General features: G+C 48.2%; 1 protein-coding gene across 2 annotated transcripts in view; it reads left to right on the forward strand.

Annotated features, from left to right (window-relative positions):
* Positions 1-1,234: 1,234 nt before the first annotated feature.
* MALL (mal, T cell differentiation protein like) overlaps positions 1,235-21,906 on the forward strand; it is a 33,481-nt gene continuing 12,809 nt past the window's right edge. Inside the window, exon 1 of one of the 2 annotated variants that reach the window (XM_515683.6) lies at positions 1,235-1,392. In XM_515683.6, coding sequence (XP_515683.1) covers positions 1,288-1,392 — 105 coding nt within the window. In that variant the 5' untranslated portion in view covers positions 1,235-1,287. Of the gene's footprint in view, positions 1,393-13,195; positions 13,601-21,906 lie in introns of those variants that run through there. The other variant, XM_054678152.2, reaches the window with a different exon arrangement.

The raw sequence follows: 21,906 nt of genomic DNA on the forward strand, positions 1-21,906 counted from the left end.
ATTGCCTTTCTTTGCAATGCCTTTGGTCTTAGCTTCATTTGTCCAAACTCCTCTCTCCCTTGGCTCTCCCCAGACCAGGCAAAGGCCAAGCTGGCTGGTCTCCCCACCTGTGGCCCTGAGGGCAGGACCTGGCATTCACCGTTTCTGCTAATGAAATCAAGACATGGCCTCTTCTAATTACTCCAGCCCTCACACAATCTTCCCCACATGCTCTCCACACCAGGGAGCAGCAGGGGGCAGGAAGAAGGGACCCTAACCCGGAGCATCCTGAGCAGACTCTTTCAGGGCGGGTCGGGAAAATGAAGGTTCACCAATTCAAAGGTGGAGGGGAAAATGGTTCAGCCTTTGGGACTTGTATTTGGTGTGAAAGGAGTTGCTTGCCTCTGGGTCACAGCCCTGCATTCAGCTCCCCTACTTGCCTAGGAGTCAGGAAGAAACTTCTTGGCCTCAAGCCCAGTTAGGGGCAAGGCACTGGCTGGAAGGAAGGCCAGGGAAGGAAGGAGGTTGTCCACCAGACGCAGCAGCCAGCCAGCCCAGCCCTTCTCTGGTGCCTGCTGGTGTGGTCCTCTCCCAGAGACTGGGGGGCCTTCATCTGCCCCATGAGGAAAAGAGGAGTGGAGGACCATGGAAAGGGATCCAGAAAAAGAAGGAAACACCAAGTCCCAGGGGCATGAGCTGGAAGGGAGGGCTGCTCCTCCCAGGGGAGGCTGGGGACTGAGAGCTGTCCCCAAGAGTGGAAAAGGAGGGAGCTGGGCAAGACCCAGCGTTGTTAGTAACCAGCTCTGTGGCCTTGACTTGACCTCACTGATTCTCAGTCTCCTCACTTGGAAAAGGGCAAAACAGCCACGTGCAGGCCGTGGTGGGCACCCGGGCTGTCTGCAGATAGCTTGGCTCATTGTTGGTCCTCAGTACACAGCCCTCGTAGCCAAGCAGCTTGAGCCTACACTCTGGGCCCAGGGGAGTGGCTGTCGCTGGCATCCCCTGGAATAACATGCTCCAGGGGTCAAAGATTCCTTAGTTGGAAAGGTCTAGGAAGAGACTCCCGCTCTGCTCCCTCCTGCACCAGCGCTGTGCCCCCCGCCGGCCAGGCAGAGCCATCCGATGCCGCTGGGCCGCTCACTGAGGATCTGTTGGCTGCAGCGAGTGGAAGGACCTGCTCGGCTGGAACGTTTTTTTTTTTTTTTTCCCCTCCCAGGCGACGTCCGATGGGTGTGTCGGGCAGGAGGTGATATTTGACAGGCTGCGCGCGGGCGAGCTGCCGCGGAGTACCCAGCAGGGGCTGACAGCATGGCCTCGCCCGACCCGCCCGTCACCAGCTACGCCCCGTCCGACGTGCCCTCGGGGGTCGCGCTGTTCCTCACCATCCCTTTCGCCTTCTTCCTGCCCGAGCTGGTGAGTGCGGCACCCCCCGGCCACCTGCAGAGAGGGAGGGGGAAACCGGCCTCGGACCCAGACCGGACCGCGCCGAGAGAAGGGGGAGCAAGCACAGGGGCTGCGGTGGCTGCCAGTCTCCCACCGGGCGCACAGCGGGGTGCAGCTGTACTCAAGAGGCAGATCCCACTCTGTGCCCCGTCTTATGCCGCCAAGGGGGCTCCTCCCTCCAAAATAAAACCCACTTGAGTGTGGAGGCCTGGGGGGACGTTGCTGAAATATCCAGGATTCCCAGGAAGATGTTGGAAATGAATTTTAATGACATGGCTTCTTTTGTCCGACTATTTGTGCCTTTCTGGTTTGAAGTGAGGAGACTGTGTTTCCCTCTGAGAGCAGGTCTTCCAGTGTTTTCTTAATTGTCATGTCCGCCGACTTTGAACTTTGACTTTTGTGGGGTCTCCCACACAAGGTAGCTGTGGCAACATCTGCCATAAAACAGCCGTGTGAGGCACCCTGGTTGCAAATGAGAACCTGTCGCTGTGTTACTCTCTGGGGCGCCCTACGACTGAGTCGTGGCCCTGATCCCTGGGGATCCTGCCTGCTCCCATCTGCAGAGCTGTGCGTATGCAGTGTTCCGCACTGCACAAGTCCCCTCGGAACTGGCTGGTACCACATCCTCTTCACAGAGGAGCACACTCAAGTCTGGGGTCCAGTCAAGGCAAAGGAGTGTTTTCTTTTTCCAGCACCTTCTGAAATATCTAGCTTGTGGGTGATATTTTCTTACCTGCCCTGAATTTGGCAGTGCTGTCCCTGAGCAGGGGGGAAAAGATAGAAAGTGCATCTACTTTTTAGCCCTTCTCATTCTCGTCTTCTGCTTGCAAAGTTGGGCCCCCTCAAGCCACTTTTAGGCAAACTGGCGAACGGGTAGCCATTGATGGCGACCAGAAAGAGAATCAGGCAGGGTGGGCCTAGGATCTGAGTGGCTCCAGCTGAAACCCCACCTAAGAGGCAGGTTTCTGCCAAGGCTACCATCCCCAGCATAGCGTGGGCATCCTGCCAGACTGATGACATAACCGTGCTCTGATGAGTCCTACGTGCCAGGCCCTGGGTGTGCCCCTCACCTTGGAGCAGCTGCATGGGTGGCTGGGGTACTGGTTGACTCTGCCTCTTTTTATTGAGCCTGTGGTTCATGTCAGTCCTGCAAGCCCCTGGTGACAGGGCACTGCCTCCTGGTGGTTTCCTGTCTGCTGGGGAGAGACTCATGAGCATTTCCTCCCAACAATTGGATGGTGGCCTCAGCAAGGAGGGACCATCTGAACTCTCCAGGCCAAGGAGGGGTCCAGGCCCGCCACCAAGAGTTGGACCTCAAAGAACAGGCATTTACAGGCTGGGGGGAAAGAGAGGGAAAGGCCTAGAGGCCAGGGGAGAAGTCCTGGAAGGAGGCTAGAGGCACGGAGTTTCTGGAACCAGGACAGCACCCAGGGTGAGAACCATGAGAGGTCATGTTGGCCGCACCTGCCCTGCTCCTGCCAGTGAAACTCCTGGAAGAGCAAAGTGCACGCTGGTGTTGGGCTCTGGGGCCTTACGTGTTGTGGGGGGTGAGGGGCTCAATGACAATCAAAATTGACATTGGCCCAATTTTCTTCATTTATTTGTACTGTTAAGTAACGTGAGATTTACAGTAAAGCTGCAATAATAGTAGAGAAAGTTCTGTGTACTCTTCCCTCAGCTGCTGGTAATGCCTGCATCTTCCATGGTACAACTCTTGAAATCAGGAAACTAACACTGATACTGTGCTATCAAGTACTCTATAAACCTTACTCCAGTTTTGCTAATTTTCTCACTAATGTCCTTTTTCTGGTCCAGGATCCCACATGGCACTTAGTTGCCATATCTCCTTCATCTCCTTTAATTTGGGAAAATCTGGGTCCTTATCTTGACACTTCTGAAGAGTACTGATTAGGTTTTTTTCTTTTTTTGTGCTTTTGAAAAATTTATTTTTCCATAAATTATTGGGGTACAGGTGGTATTTGGTTACATTAGTAAGTTCTTTAGTGGTGATTTGTAAGATTTTGGTGCACTCATCATCCATGTATACACTGCACTACATTTGTAGTCTTTTTTTTTTTTTTTTTTTTTTTGAGACAGAGTCTCGCTGTCATCCAGGCTGGAGTGCAGTGGCGCGATCTTGGCTCGCTGCAAGCTCCACCTCCCGGGTTCATGCCATTCTCCTGCCTCAGCCTCCCGAGTAGCTGGGACTACAGGTGCCCGCCACCATGCCCAGCTAATTTTTTTTTGTATTTTTAGTAGAGACGGGGTTTCACTGTGTTAGCCAGGATGGTCTCGATCTCCTGACCTCGTGATCCGCCTGCCTCGGCCTCCCAAAGTGCTGAGATTACAGGCATAAGCCACCGTGCCTGGCCCATATTTGTAGTCTTTTATCCCTCACTCCTCTCCCACTCTTCTCCCCAAGTCCCCAAAGTCCATTGTATCATTCTTATGCCTTTGTGTCCTTATAGCTTAGCTCCCACATATCAGTGAGAACATATGATGTTTGGTTTTCCATTCCTGAGTTACATCACTTAGAATAATAGTCTCCGAGCTCATCCAGGTCAGTGCGAATGCTGTTAATTCATTCCTTTTTGTGGCTGCATAGTATTCCATCATATATATGTATATATTTATATATATATATATACATATATATATCTCACAGTTTCTTTATCTACCCATTGATTGATGGGCATTTGGGTTGGTTACACAATTTTGCAATTGTGAATTGTGCTGCTATAAACATGTGTGTGCAAGTATCTTTTTTGAATAATGACTTCTTTTCCTCTGGATTGATACCGAGTAGTGTGATTGCTGGATCAAATGGTAGTTCTACTTTTAGTTCTTTAAGGAAACTCCACAATGTTTTCCATAGTGGATGTACTAGTTTACATTCCCACCAGAAGGGTAGAAGTGTTTCCTTTCACCACATCCACACCAACGTCTACTGTTTTTTGATTTTTTGATTATGGCCATTCTTGCAGGAGTAAGGTGGTTTCACAATGTGGTTTTAATTTCCATTTCCCTGATCATTAGTGATGTTGAGCATTTTTTCATGTTTGTTGGCCATTTGTATATCTTCTTTTGAGAATTGTCTATTCATGTCCTTGGCCCACTTTTTGATGGGATTGTTTGTTTTTTCTTACTGATTTGTTTGACTTGCTTGTAGATTCTGAATATTAGCCCTTTGTCAGATGTACAGATTGCGAAGATTTTCTCCCACTCTGTGGGTTATCTGTTTACTCTGCTGTCTGTTCCTTTTGCTGTGCAAAAGCTCTGTAGTTTAATTAGGTCTCAGCTATTTATCTTTGCTTTCATTGCATTTGCTCTTGGGTTCTTGGTCATGAAATCCTTGCCTAAGCCAATGTCTAGAAGGGTTTTGCCAATGTTATCTTCTAGAATTTTTGTAATTTCAGGTCTTAAGTTTAAGTCCTTAATCCATCTTGAGTTGGTTTTTGTATAAGGTGAGAGACGAGGATCCAGTTTCAATCCCCTACTTGTGGGTAGCCAATTATCCCAGCACCATTTATGGAAAAGGATGTCCTTTCCCCACATTATGTTTTTGTTTGCTTTGTCAAAGATCAGTTGGCTGTAAGTATTCGGATTTATTTCTGGGTTCTCTATTCTGTTCCGTTGGTCTATGTGCCTATTTTTATACCAGTATCATGCTGTTTTGGTGACTATGGCCTTATAGTATGGTTTGAAATCAGGTAGTGTGATGCCTCCAGATTTGTTCTTTTTGCTTAGTCTTGCTTTGGCTATGTGGGCTCTTTTTTGTTCCATATGAATTTTAGAATTTTTTTTTCTAATTCTGTGAAGAATGATGGTGGTATTCTGATGGGGATTGCATTGAATTTTTAGATTGCTTTTGGCAATATGGTTATTTTCACATCATTGATTCTACCCATCCATGAGCATGAGATGTGTTTCCCTTTGTTTGTGTCATCTGTGATTTCTTTCAGCAGTGTTTTATAGTTTTCCTTGTAGAGGTATTTCAACTCCTTTGTTAGGTATATTCCTAAGTATTTTATTATTACTATTATTATTTTTTGCAGCTATCATGAAAGGGGTTGAGCTCTTGATTTGATTCTCTGCTTGGTCGCTGTTGGTGTATAGAAAAGCTACTGATTTGTGTATGTTAATCTTGTATCCAGAAACTTTTGCTGAATTCTTTTATCAGTTCTAGGAGCTTTCTGGAAGAGTCCTTAGAGTTTTCAAGTTAAACGATCATATCGTCAGCGAACAGTGACAGTTTGACTTCCTCTTTACTGATTTGGATGCCCTTTATTTCTTTCTCTTGTCTGATTGCTCTGGCTAGGACTTCCAGTACTATGTTGAAGAGGAGTGGTGAGAGTGGGCATCCTTGTCTCGTTCCAGTTCTCAGAGGGAATGCTTTCAACTTTTCGCCATTCAGTATTACGTTGGCTGTGGGTTTGTCATACATGGCTTTTATTACATTAAGGTATGTCCCTTGTATGCCGATTTTGCTGAGAGTTTTGACAATAAAGCAATGCTGGATTTTGTCAAATGCTTTTTCTGCATCTATTGAAATGATCATGTGATTTTTGTTTTAAATTCTGTTTATGTGGTGTATCACATTTATTGACTTGCATATGTTAAACCATCCTTGCATCTCTGGTATGAAACTCACTTGATCATGGTGGGTTATCTTTTTGATACATTGTTGGATTCAGTTAGCTAGTATTTTGTTAAGGATTTTAGCATCTATGTTCATCAAAGATATCAGTCTGTAGTTTTCTTTTTTGGTTACGTCCTTTCCTGGTTTTGATATTAGGGTGATGCTGGCTTCATAGAATGAATTAGGGAGGGTTCCTTCATTCTCTATCTTGTGGAATAATGTCAAAAGGATTGGTACCAATTCTTTTTTGAATGTCTGGTAGAATTCTGGTGCGAATCCATCCGTTCTTGGACTTTTTGTATTGGTAATTTTTAAATTACCATTTCAATCTTGCAGCTTGTTATTGATCTGTTTAGTGTATCTAATTCTTCCTGATTTAAGCTAGGAGGGTTGTATTTTTCCAGGAATTTATCCATCTCCTCTAGGTTTTCTAGTTTATGTGTGTAAAGGTGTTCCTAGCAGCCTTGAATGATCTTTTGCATTTTGGTGGTGTCAGTTGTAATATCTCCTGTTTCGTTTCTTAGTGAGGTTATTTGGATTTTCTCTCTTCTTGGTTAATCTTGCTAATGGTCTATTAATTTTATTTATCTTTTCAAAGAAACAGCTTTTTATTTCATTTATCTTTCATGGGTTTTTTTGGTTTCAATTTCATTTAGTTCTGCTCTGATCTTGGTTATTTCCTTTCTTCTGCGGGTTAGGATTTGGTTTGTTCTTGATTCTCTAGTTCCTTGAGGTGTGACCTTAGATTTTCTGTTTGTGCTCTTTCAGACTTTTTGATGTAGGTGTTTAGGGCTATGAACTTTCCTCTTAACACTGCCTTTGCTATATACCAGAGGTTTTGATAAGTTGTGTCATTATTGTCATTCAGTTTGAAGAATTTTTAAATTTCCTTCTTGATTTTGTTTTTGACTCAATGCTTTCAGAAGCAGGTTATTTAATTTCCATGTATTTGAATGGTTTTGAAGATTCCTTTTGGAGTTGATTTCCAGTTTTATTCTACTGTGGTCTGACAGAGTGCTTGATATAATTTCAATTGTCTTAAATTTATCAAGTCTCATTTTATGGTCTATCATATGGTCTATCTTGGAGAAAGTCCCATGTGCTGTTGTATAGAATGTGTATTCTGCAGTTGTTGGATGAAATGTTCTGTCAGTTGTAATATCTCCTGTTTCATTTCTGTTAAGTCCGTTTGTTCCAAGGTAGTTTAAATCCATTGTTTCTTCATTGACTTTCTGTCATGATGGCCTGTCTAGTGCTGTCAGTGGAGTATTGAAGTCCCCCACTATTATTGTGTTGCTGTCTATCTCATTTCTTAGGTCTATTAGTAATTGTTTTATAAATTTGGGAGCTCCAGTGTTAGCAGCATATATGTTTAGGATTGTGTAATTTTTCCGTTGGACAAGGCCTTTTACCGTTATATACTGTCCCTCTTTGTCTCTTTTAACTGATAATGCTTTAAAGTTTGTTTTATCTGATATAAGAATAGCTACCCCTGCTTGCTTTTGGTGTCCATTTGCATGAAGTACCTTTTCCCACCCTTTTACTTTAAGTTTATTTGAGTCCTTATGTGTTAGGTGAGTCTCCTGAAGGCAGCAGATGGTTGGTGAGTTCTTATCCATTCTGTGGTTTTGTGTCTTTTAAGTGGATCATTTAGGCCATTTACATTCAATGGTAGTATTGGAATGTGAGGTACCATTGCATTCATCACGCTCTTTGTTGCCTGTCTACTTTGGTTTTGTTTTTGCTTTTTAACTTGTATTTTTGTTTTATAGGTCCTTTGTGATTTATGCTTTAAAGAGGTTCTGTTTTGATGTGTTTCCAGGATTTGTTTCAAGACTTAGAGCTTCTTTTAGCAGTTGTTGTAGTGGTGTTTTGGTAATGGCAAATTCTCTCAGCATTTGTTTGTCTGAAAACGACTATATCCTTCCTCCATATATGATGCTTAGTTTTGCTAGATATGAAATTCTTGGCTGATAATTGTTTTGTTTGAGGAGGCTGAAGATAGGTCCACAGTCTCTTCTAGGTTGTAGGGTTTCTGCTGAGAAATCTGCTGCTAATCTGATAGCTTTTCCTTTATAGATTACCTGGTGCTTTTGTCTCCCAGCTCTTAAGAGACTTTTCTTCGTCTTAACTTTGGATAACCTGATGACAATGTGCCTAGGCAAAGATCTTTTTGTGATGAATTTCCCAGATGTTCTTTGTGCTTCTTATATTTGGCTGTCTAGGTCTCTCACAAGGTCAGGAAAGTTTTCCTTGATCATTCCTCCAAATATATTTTCCAGGCTTTTAGAATTTTCTTCTTCCTCAGGTACGCCAATTATTCTTAGGCTTGGTCGTTTAACATAAACCCAGACTTCTTGGAGGCTTTGCTCATATTTTCTTTTTTTTTTTTTTCTTTGTCTTTGTTGGATTGGGTTAATAATTCAAAGACCTTGTCTTTGAGCTCTGAATTTCTTTCTTCCACTTGTTAAATTCAATTGCTGAGATTTCCCAGAGTATTTCACATTTCTAAAAGTGTGTCCAAAGTTTCCTGAATTTTTGACTGTTTTTTCTTTAAGCTATCTATTTCCATGAATATTTCTCCCTTCACTTCTTGTATCATTTTTTGGACTTCCTTTGCATTGGGCTTCACATTTTTCTGGTCCCTCCCTGATTAGCTTAATAAGTAATCTCTTGAATTCTTTTTCAGGTGAATCAGGGATTTCTTCTTGGTTTGGATCCATTACTGGTGAACTAGTGTGATTTTGGGGGGTATTGAAGAGCCTTGTTTCATCATATTACCAGGGCTGGTTTTCTGGTTCCTTCTCATTTGCATAGGCTCTGTCAGAGTGAAGGTCTAGGGCTGAAGGCTGTTCAGATTCTTTTGTCCTACAGGGTGTTCCCTTGATGTAGTATTCTTCCCCTTTTCCTATGGATGTGGCTTCCTGTGAGCCAAACTGCAGTGATTGTTGTCTCTCTTCTGGATCTAGCCACCCAGCGAATTTACCTGGCTCTGGGCTGGTACTCTGGATTGTCTGCACAGAGTACTGTGATGTGGACTGTCTATGGGTCTCTCGGCCATGGATACCAGTGCCTGTTCTGGTGGAGGTGGCAGAGGGTGCAGTGGACTCTGTGAGGGTCCTTAGCTTTGGTGGTTTAATGGTCTATATTTGTGCTGGTTGGCCCCCTGCCAGGAGGTGACACTTTCCACAAAGCAGCAGCTGTAGTAGTATGGAGAGGGACCAGTGTTGGGTGGAGCCCTAGAACTCCCAAGATTATATGCCCTTTGTCTTCCACCAGAGTGGATAGGGAAGGACCATCAGATAGGGGCAGGGCCAGGCATGTCTGAGCTCAGACTTCCTTGGGTGGGTCTTGCTGTTGCTGCTGTGAGGGGTGAAGGTGAGATTCCCAAGTTACTGGAGTTGTGCACTTAGGAAGATTATGGCTGCTTCTGCTGGGTCATGCAGGTTGTCAGGGAAGTGGGGGAAAGCTGGCAGTCACAGGCCTCACCCAGCTCCCACACAAACCAAATGGCCAGTCTCACTCCCTCTGTGTACCCCCCAGCAGCCCCAAGTCTGTTTCTAGGTGGAGGGCAAGATGGGTTTGAAAACTTGCCCCAGGCTATCCTCCTCCCAAAGCAAGAGAAAAGGGCTTTAGTTCTTCCCCCACCTGTAAAGTCTGCACACTCGATTCGTGACCTCCCCTGAGTTCTGGCCAGGTCCCCTGAGTTCTGGCCAGGAGGCATCTCTCCCCATTCAAATTGTTACAAAGTTCAGCTAGAGAAGTCCTTCTCCCTGTGGAGTTTTACCCCTGCTCCTCTGGCCACCCTCCCAATGAATCCCTGTGGTGCCAGGCAGGAATGGGCTGCTTGGGGGCCCAATGAGCTCCCAGGGCCTTTCTGCTGCTTCCTCTACCCTGTATTTTGCTCGGCTCTCCAACTTGACTCAGCTCCAGGTAAAGTTGGAAATTTCTCCTGCAAACAGACCTTCAGCTTCTCCAGTGGTGGGGTGCGTTTGGAAGAGGAGGGTCTCACTTTCCTACTTCCTCATTTGGGTCACTCACAGTATTCGAGGTGTCTCCTGGGTCCTGCAGGAGCAGTCTGCTTCCTTCAGAGGGTCTGTGGGGCTCATTACTGGTCTGTTCTTGCAGTCGATCTGTAGCTAAAATTCACAATGCAAGCCTTCGCATGCTGCTCTGTCTGGAGCTGCAATCTAATCCTGCTGCCCATCCGCCATGATCCCATCTGCCTTCTGATTAGTTATTTTTGTACAAGGTCTTTTAATTTGATCTTCTCTGATGTTTCCTCATTATAACTTCATTTATTTTTAATTCAGGAGTAATCCTATTCATTATTGATAACTGAGAAAGTTCAGAAATAAATATGATCCATATGTGTGCACATACTCATATATGTGTACACGCCTATTTAATGGGGTTATTCTGTACCTGCTGTTCTGTACCTGGTTTTCCCTTAAATAAGCATTCCTAGCACAGAACTAGAATCACATGTGCCTTATATGTGGGGTGAGGAATGGGAGGTAAATGGGAGAGAGGGAGAATGTTGAGGTGGGTGGGTGATTCTGATCCCATTGAACAGAAGACATGCTGGCTGGAGAGGTGAGTACAGAATCAGCCTAGCACAGGCTCCTCTTCTGCCTTGGTCTCTTGGGGGTGCAGCTGCTGCTGCCCACTGGGGCTGACCCCAGAGCACCAGGCCTTGGGGGCCCAGCAGATTCTGTCTCAGGGCCTAAGACCTCACGGACAGGCCTGTTTTTCTAAGGATGTGAGTACAGAGAGTGGGTTGTAAAACCAGGCCAGCAAAGGGACAAAGAACTCGAAATCCAGTAATGGGATTCTGATGCTATCCACGGTGGGGGCAGCCCAGGGAGGACCTTTCCCTCCAGCTGCTGCTGACGAGATACCCCAAGGACTTGAGAGCAGGCCCGTGCTGCAGACTTTCCATATGAACAAGAGGTCAGATGTGCCAGGAAAGCATAGTCAGATGGGCTCAGACAAGGCCCCGGCTCCTCTCCCAGCTTCCCTAGGCCCCAAGCCACCCTGCTGGCCAGTCCAGATCCCCTGTTTCTTGGTGATGACAGACAGGGATGGGCCAGGCCCTGGGGAGTCTGCAGTTTCTCTACCACCTCTGCTCCCCTGAGCTTGCTCTCATGGATCATTGCCTGAAATGGTTTATTTTCAAGTCTTTGCCAGTAAAGTTCACATTTTTAAACTTATTTTGTAGTAATTATAGATTCATAGGAAGTTGCAACGATAGTTCAGAGAGGCCTCCTGTCCCGGTCCCCAGCTTCCCCCGGTGGCTGCATCTTTCCTAACAGTAGTACAGTATCAGAGCCCAGAAGCTGCCCTTGGTACTTGGGGGCTCCACTTTTCTCACGTGTGTGGATTCAGGGAATCACCACTGCATCAAGGCACAGGGCTGCCACTCACCACAAAGAGCTCCCTCGTGCTACCCTTTCAGAGTGCACCTCCTACCCTGCCCTCCCTCACCCCCTCCTGAACAAACCCCTGAAAACCACAAATTTCATTCCTACAATTTTGTTATTTCCAGAAAGTTATATAAATACATGAAATCACACAGTATATGGGTCTTTGAGGTTGGCTTCTTCCACTCAGCCTAATGCTCTTGAGCACCATCCAAGCTGTGGCCTATGTCAATAGCTCCTTCCTTCTTACTGCTAAGTAGCGTTCCGTGGTCTGGCTTTGCCGTCATTTGTTTAACCATCCACCTATTGAGAAACAGTTTGCCTGTTTCCAGTTCTTGGCTATTCCAAATAAAGCTGCTGTGAAAACTTGTGTGCAGGCTTTTGTGTGGGGGTAATGCTCAGTTCTCCAGGGAAAATGCCCCCGTATGATTGCTGGGTGGTGTAGTAAGTGTACGCTTTATTAAGAAACTGACAAACTATTTTCCAGAGTGGCTGGAGAATAACTTCTGTGTTTTACATCCCCACTAGTGATTGATGAAACTTTATCAGTAAAGTTCATGTTTTATGTAGTTTACTGGTGAATTTAGATTTCTTATTTAAAGACAATATTAATTTTGAAACATAATCTCCAAGTGCAAAAAAGGTTTGAATGGGTGAATTTTAAGATGAGAACAGACATCCATTTATTTTCTCTCTCCTTCATGTAGCAAGTGTGTGTGCCTCGGGGGAGCCTGGGGTGGGTGCGGCTCACACCCATGCCCTGCTCTGGAGCCAGCTGTCTGCGGGTGCTGGGGGCTGACCATGCCATTACCTGTATGATACGAGGTGACTCATCAGCTTTTTTATAAGCTGAATTTTATAAGCCGAAGGGTGGAAGCTGCAAGCTCACCCAGGGTGACTGTGAACAAGGAAATGCTTTATGAATATGACTCCAATAAATTATTTTAACTGTCAACCTTGTCACTAGTTGACTTATGAGATTTTTGACTAGTTTAAAACAAACAGCTAAGATTTCTAGAGGTTCAGAAAGTTAAAAGGGGAGACCATGCAAACTCTTTGTTTGATGTTAGATGTTTTCCTTTCAGCTGCTTAACTCGCCAGCACATTAGTCAGAGATAAATCCTCTGAGCCCTTAGAAGTTCATCCTGAGCTCTTCCAGTTCGGCAAGTTCATTGTATGTCTTACCCAAATGGCCAGTACCACCTTCATTCCAACCTGCTGCTGCTTCTACTCTGTTTATATGGAAGAGCCTGTCTGAAGCTCACTGAAGCCAGGGGCCTCCCGGGAGCCCCCTAGGGCCAACTCTGTGTGGACTGAAAGTGAATGGGTGGGGCTGGGAGAAGAAATTAGGGCTCCTCTTAGGCCTGACCTTAGGGCAGGCATCTTCCCCTTCCTTCTAACTGTGCCTTAGAAGTTGAGTTTTCCAGGAGGAGAAATCATCTCCCTCGCTTTCCTCTGCTCCCCTGTCAGTTCTCCATACTTCCAGGAGCAGCAAAGTTAACTCAATTTGCCCCAGTTTATTTTATAATTTTCTTTTCATGCTTCAGCCTTTCTGTCTCTGTCCCTTCACTCCCCTCACTGCCATGTGGCCTCTTCCTGTCCTTGGTCTAGCTCCCACAGGGCAGCACCCTTCTCTTCTGTTCTCCTGCAGGACATGGGAGCCACCAACCTCTGTGCCCGTGGGACCATGGGGTCCCGTTGGAATAATGGCCAAGGATGTCCCCTGGAAAACAAGGATGGGAGAACATGAGGAAAGGGAAGGCCTTGGGCTGGGGAAGAGCAAGGCCTCCCAGGAGAGAAGATGAAAAGGGCCATGCGACAGGAGTTGGATGTGAACCTCCCCACACTGCCTGTGGCCACCTTGGCCCCTTGGCCAGGCCCAGCCCCTACTCTGGGAGGCCACTGTGTATTCAGGTTCAGTAAAATAGAGTCAGTCAGGATGGGGCCTAAAGTCTGGCTCTGCTTCTTCATTGCTGTGAGACCCTGGGCAGATTACTTCATCACTCTCAGCCGCAGTTTCGCCAACAATGGAAAGAGTAACAATAAAGAGAAACAAGGATCCTATAAGACAGCTGTGGGGTTTGAATGTGGACTTCATAGGAAATGTCAGGACATGGTGAGTGAGTGCTCCATAATGCCAGCCCATACTACTTTAGCGTTGGCGGTCATTGGACCTCTTACTAGAAAGCGCATTGTAAGACAAGTAACAATTGTAAGTCAACAAGTGTTTATTGAAACACTACTGCCACTCTAGCCCCATGCTCTGCTCTTAGGGGCATACAAAAATAAGACAGTCATTGAGGGGATAAGGTAAGGCATGAGCCTCTCTTAAAGGAGTGGTGCAACTAACACACTGAAGATGCAACGAGCACTCCAGGACAGGAGACAGGTGAAAAGCAGGGGCTGCACAGCCACAGCTGCCCAGAGGCCCTGGGAGCCAGGTGGTGTCAGGACAAGATGATTCACGGAGGAGCTTGACATTCTTGGAGGGCTTGGATTGATGGGTGACGCATTTTCTTGTTCAGATTAGGACTGCCTAGGACCAGGAAGTTAACAAATATATAAAGTCAGGGTACAAGAAAGACTTAAATCTCCCACTGAAATTCCAAGTATTCATTCAAGCTGAGCACCTACTCTCTCTCTGCCAAGCACTGGCGATACAAAATAAACAAGACAGACATGGCCCCTGCCTATGGAGCCTGATGCGTAATGAGGGCGATGGGGAACAGCCAAGGAAATCTGTGCCTGTCACGGTCCAGTAGGAAACAGAAAGCATGATAGGTGCTTCACACAGAGGGGATTCAATACAAGGACTTGTTGACACAGTCATTGGAAGGCTTGATGAACAGAAAGGGGCCACTGAACAATCCAGAGAATAATAAGTGCTCACAGTGGCTGCTGCCCACCCCCAGAATCAGGGACAGAGGGGCAGCGATGCTGATGCTCAAACCTATAGATGAAGCTGTCTCTGTCTTGCCAGTGCTCAGACCAGTGTGGGGGTGCTGGGAGACAGTGGTCACCCTAAAGAAAGGGCACTGGGACCCTCATCTCCAGCTGCTGCTGCTGATTCTGGAGAGACAATGGCAAGGCCTGGAAAAGGCAGCAGGAAGCCCCCACTTCTCTCCTAACATCCCAGCCTCCCTCCAAGTCCTCCCCTGCCAGAACCTAGCAAGGAATCAGCCACCGAGGGAGCCCAAACCACACAGCAGAGAGATGCTGGGAACCACCTGGCCTGGCCCCGCATCCCTGGCCACTCCGGCCCCCGTCTGAACTTCCAGCCCTGGTCTTTCCCTGGCCGTCCAGCAGGACCATGAGCAGCCGTCCCTGAACCAGTGGTCTCTTTCAACTTGGCCAAGACAGGCAACCAAGCACACTGTCAGAAGGCCAGCCCACCCGGAGGGGTCCACAGAATTGACGGCTGCCCTGAAGGAGCCACCGGCTGCTGGCATGGAGTCTAACAGAGAGGCCCCGGGCAGTCTGACCCACTGGACCCAGGGCGAGCCCTAGATAAGGAGCCTTGCCAGTAGAAGTGCTGGCTGTCTCCGCGCCATTCCCAGGAGCTGTCTCCCTGGAGAACTTTCCCCTGGGCGGGGCAGATCTGTGGGAGTCAGGAGAGGCTCCTAGAGTGTTGTCCAGATTGGCAACACTCAGGGCAAAGGGCCCTAGTGCGGAGGAGCTCCAGGACCCTGGCCTTTGCCCCCTCATCTCTTTCCAGCCCCTCCCCTGCCTCGTCCATCCCTGCCAGCCAGCCCCTAGCCTCGGGCCCTCTTTACCTGCTGAAGAGACCAGCCTGTCCCTCAGTCACCACCTGGTCAAGCTCCCCCATCTCAGCCAGAATGGATGGCTGCTCAGGCCCCACACAGGCCCCACCCCATCGGACAGGGCCAGCCCTCGTACCACGTTCCACAGCACTAACTCCCCATGGCACCACTTCCTGTCCCCTGGCCACAAACTGTCCCTAGAAGATACCAGCGGGGTCCCAGAGTACAGTCTCAGTGGGATCCCCATCCAGAGGGGCCGGATGTCATGAGTCTGGGACTCCAGAGTCTTTGGACCTCTTTCAAAGAAGACTGGATTCTTTGAGCTTCGCTTTTCTACTTCAGCACTATTCACAGATACCCCCACCAGCCTCCCTCCAACACTGCCCATCTGGACTCTTTCTGCCCCAGTGATGTTGGGGGAGGTATGGAGGGGGATGTGTATTTATTTGAGCACCATCCTCTCTGACAGCACATTTTTTAGTAGTCTGTCCTACGTACCAGGGCGGTGGGGCATCTCAGGATGACAAGGGGTGCCGGTGGGGTCAGGGAGGAGGCAGGGTGGTGGGAAAAGCCTTCCCAGGGAATCCTGAGGGACGGTTGCTCCCTACCCTACTGGGAGAATTTCTGGGGCCTGGGAGGTGATGGAGCAGGAAATAGGTGAGGATGAAACAAGTACACGTCTGTCTCCATTTGGTTCAGGCTCCTGGCAGGAATGCCGGTCTGTGGCTGGGCCACAGTGGAAGGCCCAGAAGGTGGCAGGCGATGCCACTTTCATGGGCGTCTGTCCCAGGAACCTGAGGCTGTGAGCAGCTAGTGAGTGGTGTGTCCAGCAGCCCCCTCCTCCTTTCTCAAGTGAGTCAGTGACATGTACCAAGCACTTGCTTTATGCCAGGCTCCATGCTGTACTCCAGGGACAGAGACCTCAGGGCACACAGTCCTGCCTCCAGGAGCTCAGAGTTTCAACAGGAGGCAGGGAAGAGAAGAGAGACAATGACAGTGGAGAGTGATCCTAGGGGAGGTATGCTGGGGGGCTTGGTAGTCAAGGGTGGCTTCCTGGAGGAGGTGACATGGTCTGGTCCCTGCCTTTCAGGGTCTAGTCATAGATAGACTGGGGATCAGCTGGGGAGAGCCAAGCAGGCAATCCATCAACCAGAACTAAGTGACCCGGTGCCTAATGAAGGGCAGGTTATTAGTCACAAAATGTCTGTGGGCTCCTGAGGAGAAAGGAGGGTATGGGGACTTCCCCTTAGCCTGAGTCCAGGGATCATCAGGCAACTTCTTGGGGGGAACATGGGCAGGAACATGAAGTTAATCAATGTACAGGGAGAGTGAGAAAGAGGACACTGGGGCAGGGGGCCAGGGAGAGTGGGGAAGCCCAGCCACCGGGCCGCGGTGGAAGCAAGATGCCTTCCCCTTGCTGCTTTACAGCATTTCTGTGCTTTTCTAAGGTACACAGGTAGTCAAAAGGGAAAATACGCCCCCCAAATGCTGTGTTTAATTTTGTCCTCTTCCTTTTTTTTAAGAGACAAGAAGGAAAAGGGCTTTAGACTTTGGATGGAAAAGAATGTTCTCATTAGTCAATTTTATGTGACATTGCAAATCTGTGCTGTTTGGTCAGTAAAAAGTGAAGGCAGTCAGTCTGAATGGGCGGACGTGGTGCTGGGGGAGGAGGAAGCAGGAATGGGGATGCCTGGCCCTGACTCAGGGCCCCTCCCAGACTGCACTTCCTGCCACTCTGGTGCACCCATCCCAGGGAGGCCGGGCCCGCTGCCAGCCCCATTCAGTGAGTGCTTATGAGTACCAAGGACACCCTTACATGACTCACTCAGCCAGGAGCAGCTGCAGACGCGAGTTCCCACCAGTGCTGGATGGAAGTTCCTGCCAACACTGTTATCCAGTGGGAGATGAGACCTGGCCCTCACTGGAGGCCTTAGGGGCCTGGGCTGGCAATTTCCTGCTAGCCTTAAAGCCACAGAAAAAGAAAATTCTCCCTCCATGAGTCAGGACGCAGTGACTCAGGGTTTGGAAGTGTGCTAGGTTGAACTGCAGAGTGTGGAACTTTCGTGCAATGCTACTTGTTTTCAGGGTGCTCTTGGGGTGCTGGAGACAGACCTGCCACACCCCTACTGAGTAACTGAGGATGCCCCTCTGCCTTTTAAAGCCAGCATCCTCCTGTATTCAAAGCACAAAGGAGATAAGGATGGCTGCTCAGGCTTCATGAGGCTGCAGGGCCAGTGACACGGGGGTGGGAGCTGCCTCATGGGCTGTAAGCAGCACCCAGGTGGACTCTGGGTCTCTGAGCCACCCACAGGGAGACTTGCAGTCAGGTGAGCCCTGCCCAGGAGCACCCAGCGCAGCCTGGCTGGGTCCCTGACCTCCAGCTGTGGCACTTGGGGTAGGAGCATGCGTGTGGAAGACCCTAGCTCGGGTACAGGGAGTTCCAGCCCCACAGAGGTAGGGCACTCCAGGGCTCCTCCCACTCTCCCTGACAGCGGGCCTGTCATCTCACCACATTTCCCTTCACCTTCCTCAGCGGCTCCCACTCCCACCCAGACCCCCGCATGGCCCCTCAGGCCCTGGGATGGGGCTCCTGCTGCAGCCGCCCGGCTGGGGCCTGTGCTGGGCTGTGGCCTACCCATGGGACAGTGCTGTGAAGGGGAGGAATGGTCCAGGGGTGGGCAGGAAGGAAGGCACGCTGGAGCAAGGGCTTCCACAAACTCATCCACAAAAAGAGAGAGATTTCCATCGCAACCTGGTACACTACAGGCGGGTGTGGGTGTGTGTGTAAGTGAAACAAAAGATCCAGGAAACAGTATTTCCCTTTCCTGTACACAATACGCTCCTAAACTTTACATCCTAGTCTGCTTAAGTTCTTTTTTTTTGGGGGGGGGGGTACAGAGTCTTGCTCTGTCACCCAGGCTGGAGTACAGTGGTACAAGTATAGTTCACTGCAGCCTCGAACTCCCAAGCCCAAAGGATCCTCCCCGCACTCAGCCTTCCAAGTAGCTAGGACTACAGGTGTGATCGGTTAATTTTTTGAAACGTTTTCTAGAGACAGGATCTCATTTTGTTGCCTAGGCTGGCCTCAAATGCCTAGCCTCAAGCAATCCTCCCACCTCAGCTTCCCAAAGTGCTGGGATTACAGGTGTGAGCCATTATGCCCTGTCGGCTTCAGTTCTTAATGCTGGTTGATAATCCACTAAATGGAGTCACAATCCATGAATGAGTCTCACTCATAGTTTGCCAGTCCCAGGACTGGGGGAAGTGGTGGAGGCTTGGGGAGCCTGGCATAAAGGTGAGGGTGGGTGTCCTGAGTTTGGCCTGGGAGTCAGGTGAGGCAGTGGAGTGTTTGAAGAGAGGGTGAGGGGTATGGGCGACCCGCACAGACTTGAATCCCAGGGGCTCCTCAGCAGTGCTGTGAAAGGGCTGTCGCTGGCTGGGACTGGCCTTAACAGAAGGGAAATGCACTATCTCGTGTCCTGCGATCTGGGTCAGCAGCTCGGTCGTGTCATCTGGGATGCAGGCTCCTTTCCTCTTTCTCCTCCTCCATTTCATAGCTCCAGGTTCACCACTGCACAGTAATGGCCAGAGCAAGAAAGGGACCATTGTGCCCTGTGCCCCCTTCCTTCTTAGGCACCAGGTAGACTTTCCCTCTGTCTCGTTGACCAGGACTAAGTCAAGTATGTATCCCTAGTAGGGAATGTGATGAGCCTAATGGCATGAGCAGTGACATCCCCTTACTGGTGAGATCCCAGTTGGGGAGCTCACTCCACAGAAACAGTTTATAATGAGAGAACTCTCTCTGCAACAAGGTATTTGCTGCAGCATCATTTGTAACAGGAAAAAGCTAGAACACTCTACATACCCTGACTAGGGCCTAATTGAGTAAATGAGGTTTTATCAACTTGATGGAAGATAATTTTGACACTGAAAACACAGTGGACCCTCATAACTCCTGGATTCTGTATTTGCAAATCCACCTACTTGCTAAGATGTATTTGTAACCCCCAAATTAATACACTTGGCACTTTCACAGTCATTGACATGCTCAGAGCAGCTAAAAACTTGAGTTGCCAGGCACGCACACACATTCCCAGCTGAGGTCAAGCAAGGTGACGCTCTGCCTTCCTGTTTGAGTTCTTGTGCTGTAAGGTGTCCTTTTCGAGATCCGCTTAGTGCTCCATGTTCAGAACCAAACTCCCACTCATTTTGCGTGAACAGAACCAAACTCCCAAGGGATGCTACGGTGGCAGGAACATGCGCACAACTGTTTGACAGAGCTGTGACTCTTGAGGCATTTTGCATGGCAACTGCCTGATGGGGTCTGAAGCACAGCCCTAGGGTAGGCCTTGTCTTGTTTTTCCTTTTTTTTTTGAGACAGGGTCTTTCTCTGTCACCCATGCTGAAGTGCAGTGGCACAATCAAGGCTGTCTGCCTCCCGGGCTCAAGTGATCCTCCCATCTCAGCCCCCCGAGTAGCTGAGACTACAGGCATGTGCCACCGTGTCTGGCTAATGTTTGTATTTTTTTAGAGACAGGGTTTTGCCATGTTGCCCAGGCTGCTTTTGAACACTTGGGCTCAAGTGATCTCCACCTTGGCCTCCCAAAGTGCTGGGATTACAGGTGTGAGCCACTGCACCCAGCTGTTTTTTCCTTTTCAGGAGTGTGCATCAAAGAGCTATTTGGACACTCGTGGTCATAGCAGCATTATTCACAATAGCCAAAAGGTGGAAGTAACCCAAATGTGTATAAGCAAATGAGTGGATAAACCAACTGTGACACACATATGCAATGGAATATTATTCAGCCTTGAAAAAGAAGGAAATTCTGACACATGCTACAACACAGATGAACTTTGAGGACATTATGCTAAGCAAGAAAGGCAGTCACAAAAGGACAAATACGGCATGATTCCATTCATATCAGGTACCCAGAGTAGACGGAAAGTAGAATGGTGGTTGCCAGGGACTGCGGGGAGGGAAGAGTGGGGAGTTGTTGTTTAATGGGTACAGAGTTTCAAATCTGCAAGATGGAAAGCACTCTGGAGATGGATGGTGGTGATGGGTGCACAACAGTGTGAATGAACATGAATGCCACTGAACTGTACACTTAAAAATGGTTAAGATGGTGGATTTTGTTATATGTATTTAACCACAATTTTTAAAAAGAGAGAGAGGTATCTAGTAGGCGAGAGAGCCTGGACTTAAACAGCATGCACTCTGCATACGTGAATGCGAGGGACGATCCTTTCCTTCATCCTGAAATATCACAATGGCAGAGGGAGCCTTCGGGACATCCAGGTTCCCGCCGTGGGCAACGCCCGCATGTGTCCTTTGCAGAGCCCATTCCTGCCTGGCCCATGGTGGGACCAGGAGACCCCGGCTCACCTGTGTGCTGATGACAAGAGCCGCACCCATTTTGACTGGGGTCTTTTCCTCTCAGCCTGAAGTTTTTTAGGCTTTATGAAGCCTGTGGTCACCTGAGTGCCAGGGAAGAGAAGGAGAGGCAAAGCTGTCATAAAAATTAAGAGACGCATTAAGAAAAGGAATTTGGGGTTGGCAGTACGTGAAACCTGCCATGCTGAAGCAATGCCCAGCTATGCAGAAAAACCTGCCACCGGGTACCCACCCCTGGCACTCCTCCCTCCTTCTCAGCTCCTTGTCTGCCCCACCCCAAACCCACACCTCCCAGCCACAGCCCAGAGCCCTGGCCACACAGACCTGAGACCATGTATCTTTTTGACATATCCTTCACGGTTCCCAGGGCGTCATTACTCAGGCAGTGTCTGTCTCAGAACCTCAGTGTGTGATCCCGGCCCCTGCAGCAGCCCGTCTCCCACCCATGAGGGGCTTCCAGCTGCTCTGTGCAGGTGAGCAGATCCACTCTCCCCAAAGGCCATCCTCCTTATCTCTTCCCATTCAGAATTCTCCGTGAGACTCCAGTGCCCACGCGACTTTCTTTTCTTTTTAAATTTACATATTATTTGTTTGGGGTTAGTTTAAACGTGAACAGGGTCCTACATTCAAAACTGTCTCCAAGCCAAGAGGTTCTGCTTCCCCGAGACCAAGGCACTGACTGGCTGATTGGGTCTCATTCTGGAAATATTCTGTTCACCCACAGCAAACGCACATATATACAGACACTCGCACATGCATTTTCTTATTTTTCTGCACAAATCGTAGCACCCTGGGTACACTGGTCTGTGCCTTTACAAATTCTTGGAGTTTGTTCCATTTTGGGATATAGAATTTTCTCTCTCTCTTTTTTTTTCTTGTTTTGTTTTGTTTTTGAAGATTGCAGAGTGTTTCACTTTGCAGACATAATTGATTTAACTGGTCCCCTCTGGATAAAGGGGTCATTTCCTAGCTTTTCTGTAATCAACAGGCTGCAATAAACAACTTTTATATTTGTCATTTTGCTCACATGCATCATTTGTAGGACAAATTCCATCAAGTGAAATTACTGAGTTGAACAGTATGGGCATTTAATGTTTTGATCAATATTGCCAAAATAATAGAGTCGTTGATGGCACAGTTATTTAACCTGCAGGTGGCAGTGGACTTCAACTGGGAGGTTGCAGACGGACACTGGGGGTCTGTGAGTCCCCAGATTCGTAGGCAAAAATTGTGTGTGTGTGTGTGTGTGTGTGTGTGTGTGTGTAC

Source organism: Pan troglodytes, chromosome 12 (genome assembly GCF_028858775.2).
Source record: "Pan troglodytes isolate AG18354 chromosome 12, NHGRI_mPanTro3-v2.0_pri, whole genome shotgun sequence".
NCBI lineage: Eukaryota > Metazoa > Chordata > Mammalia > Primates > Hominidae > Pan > Pan troglodytes.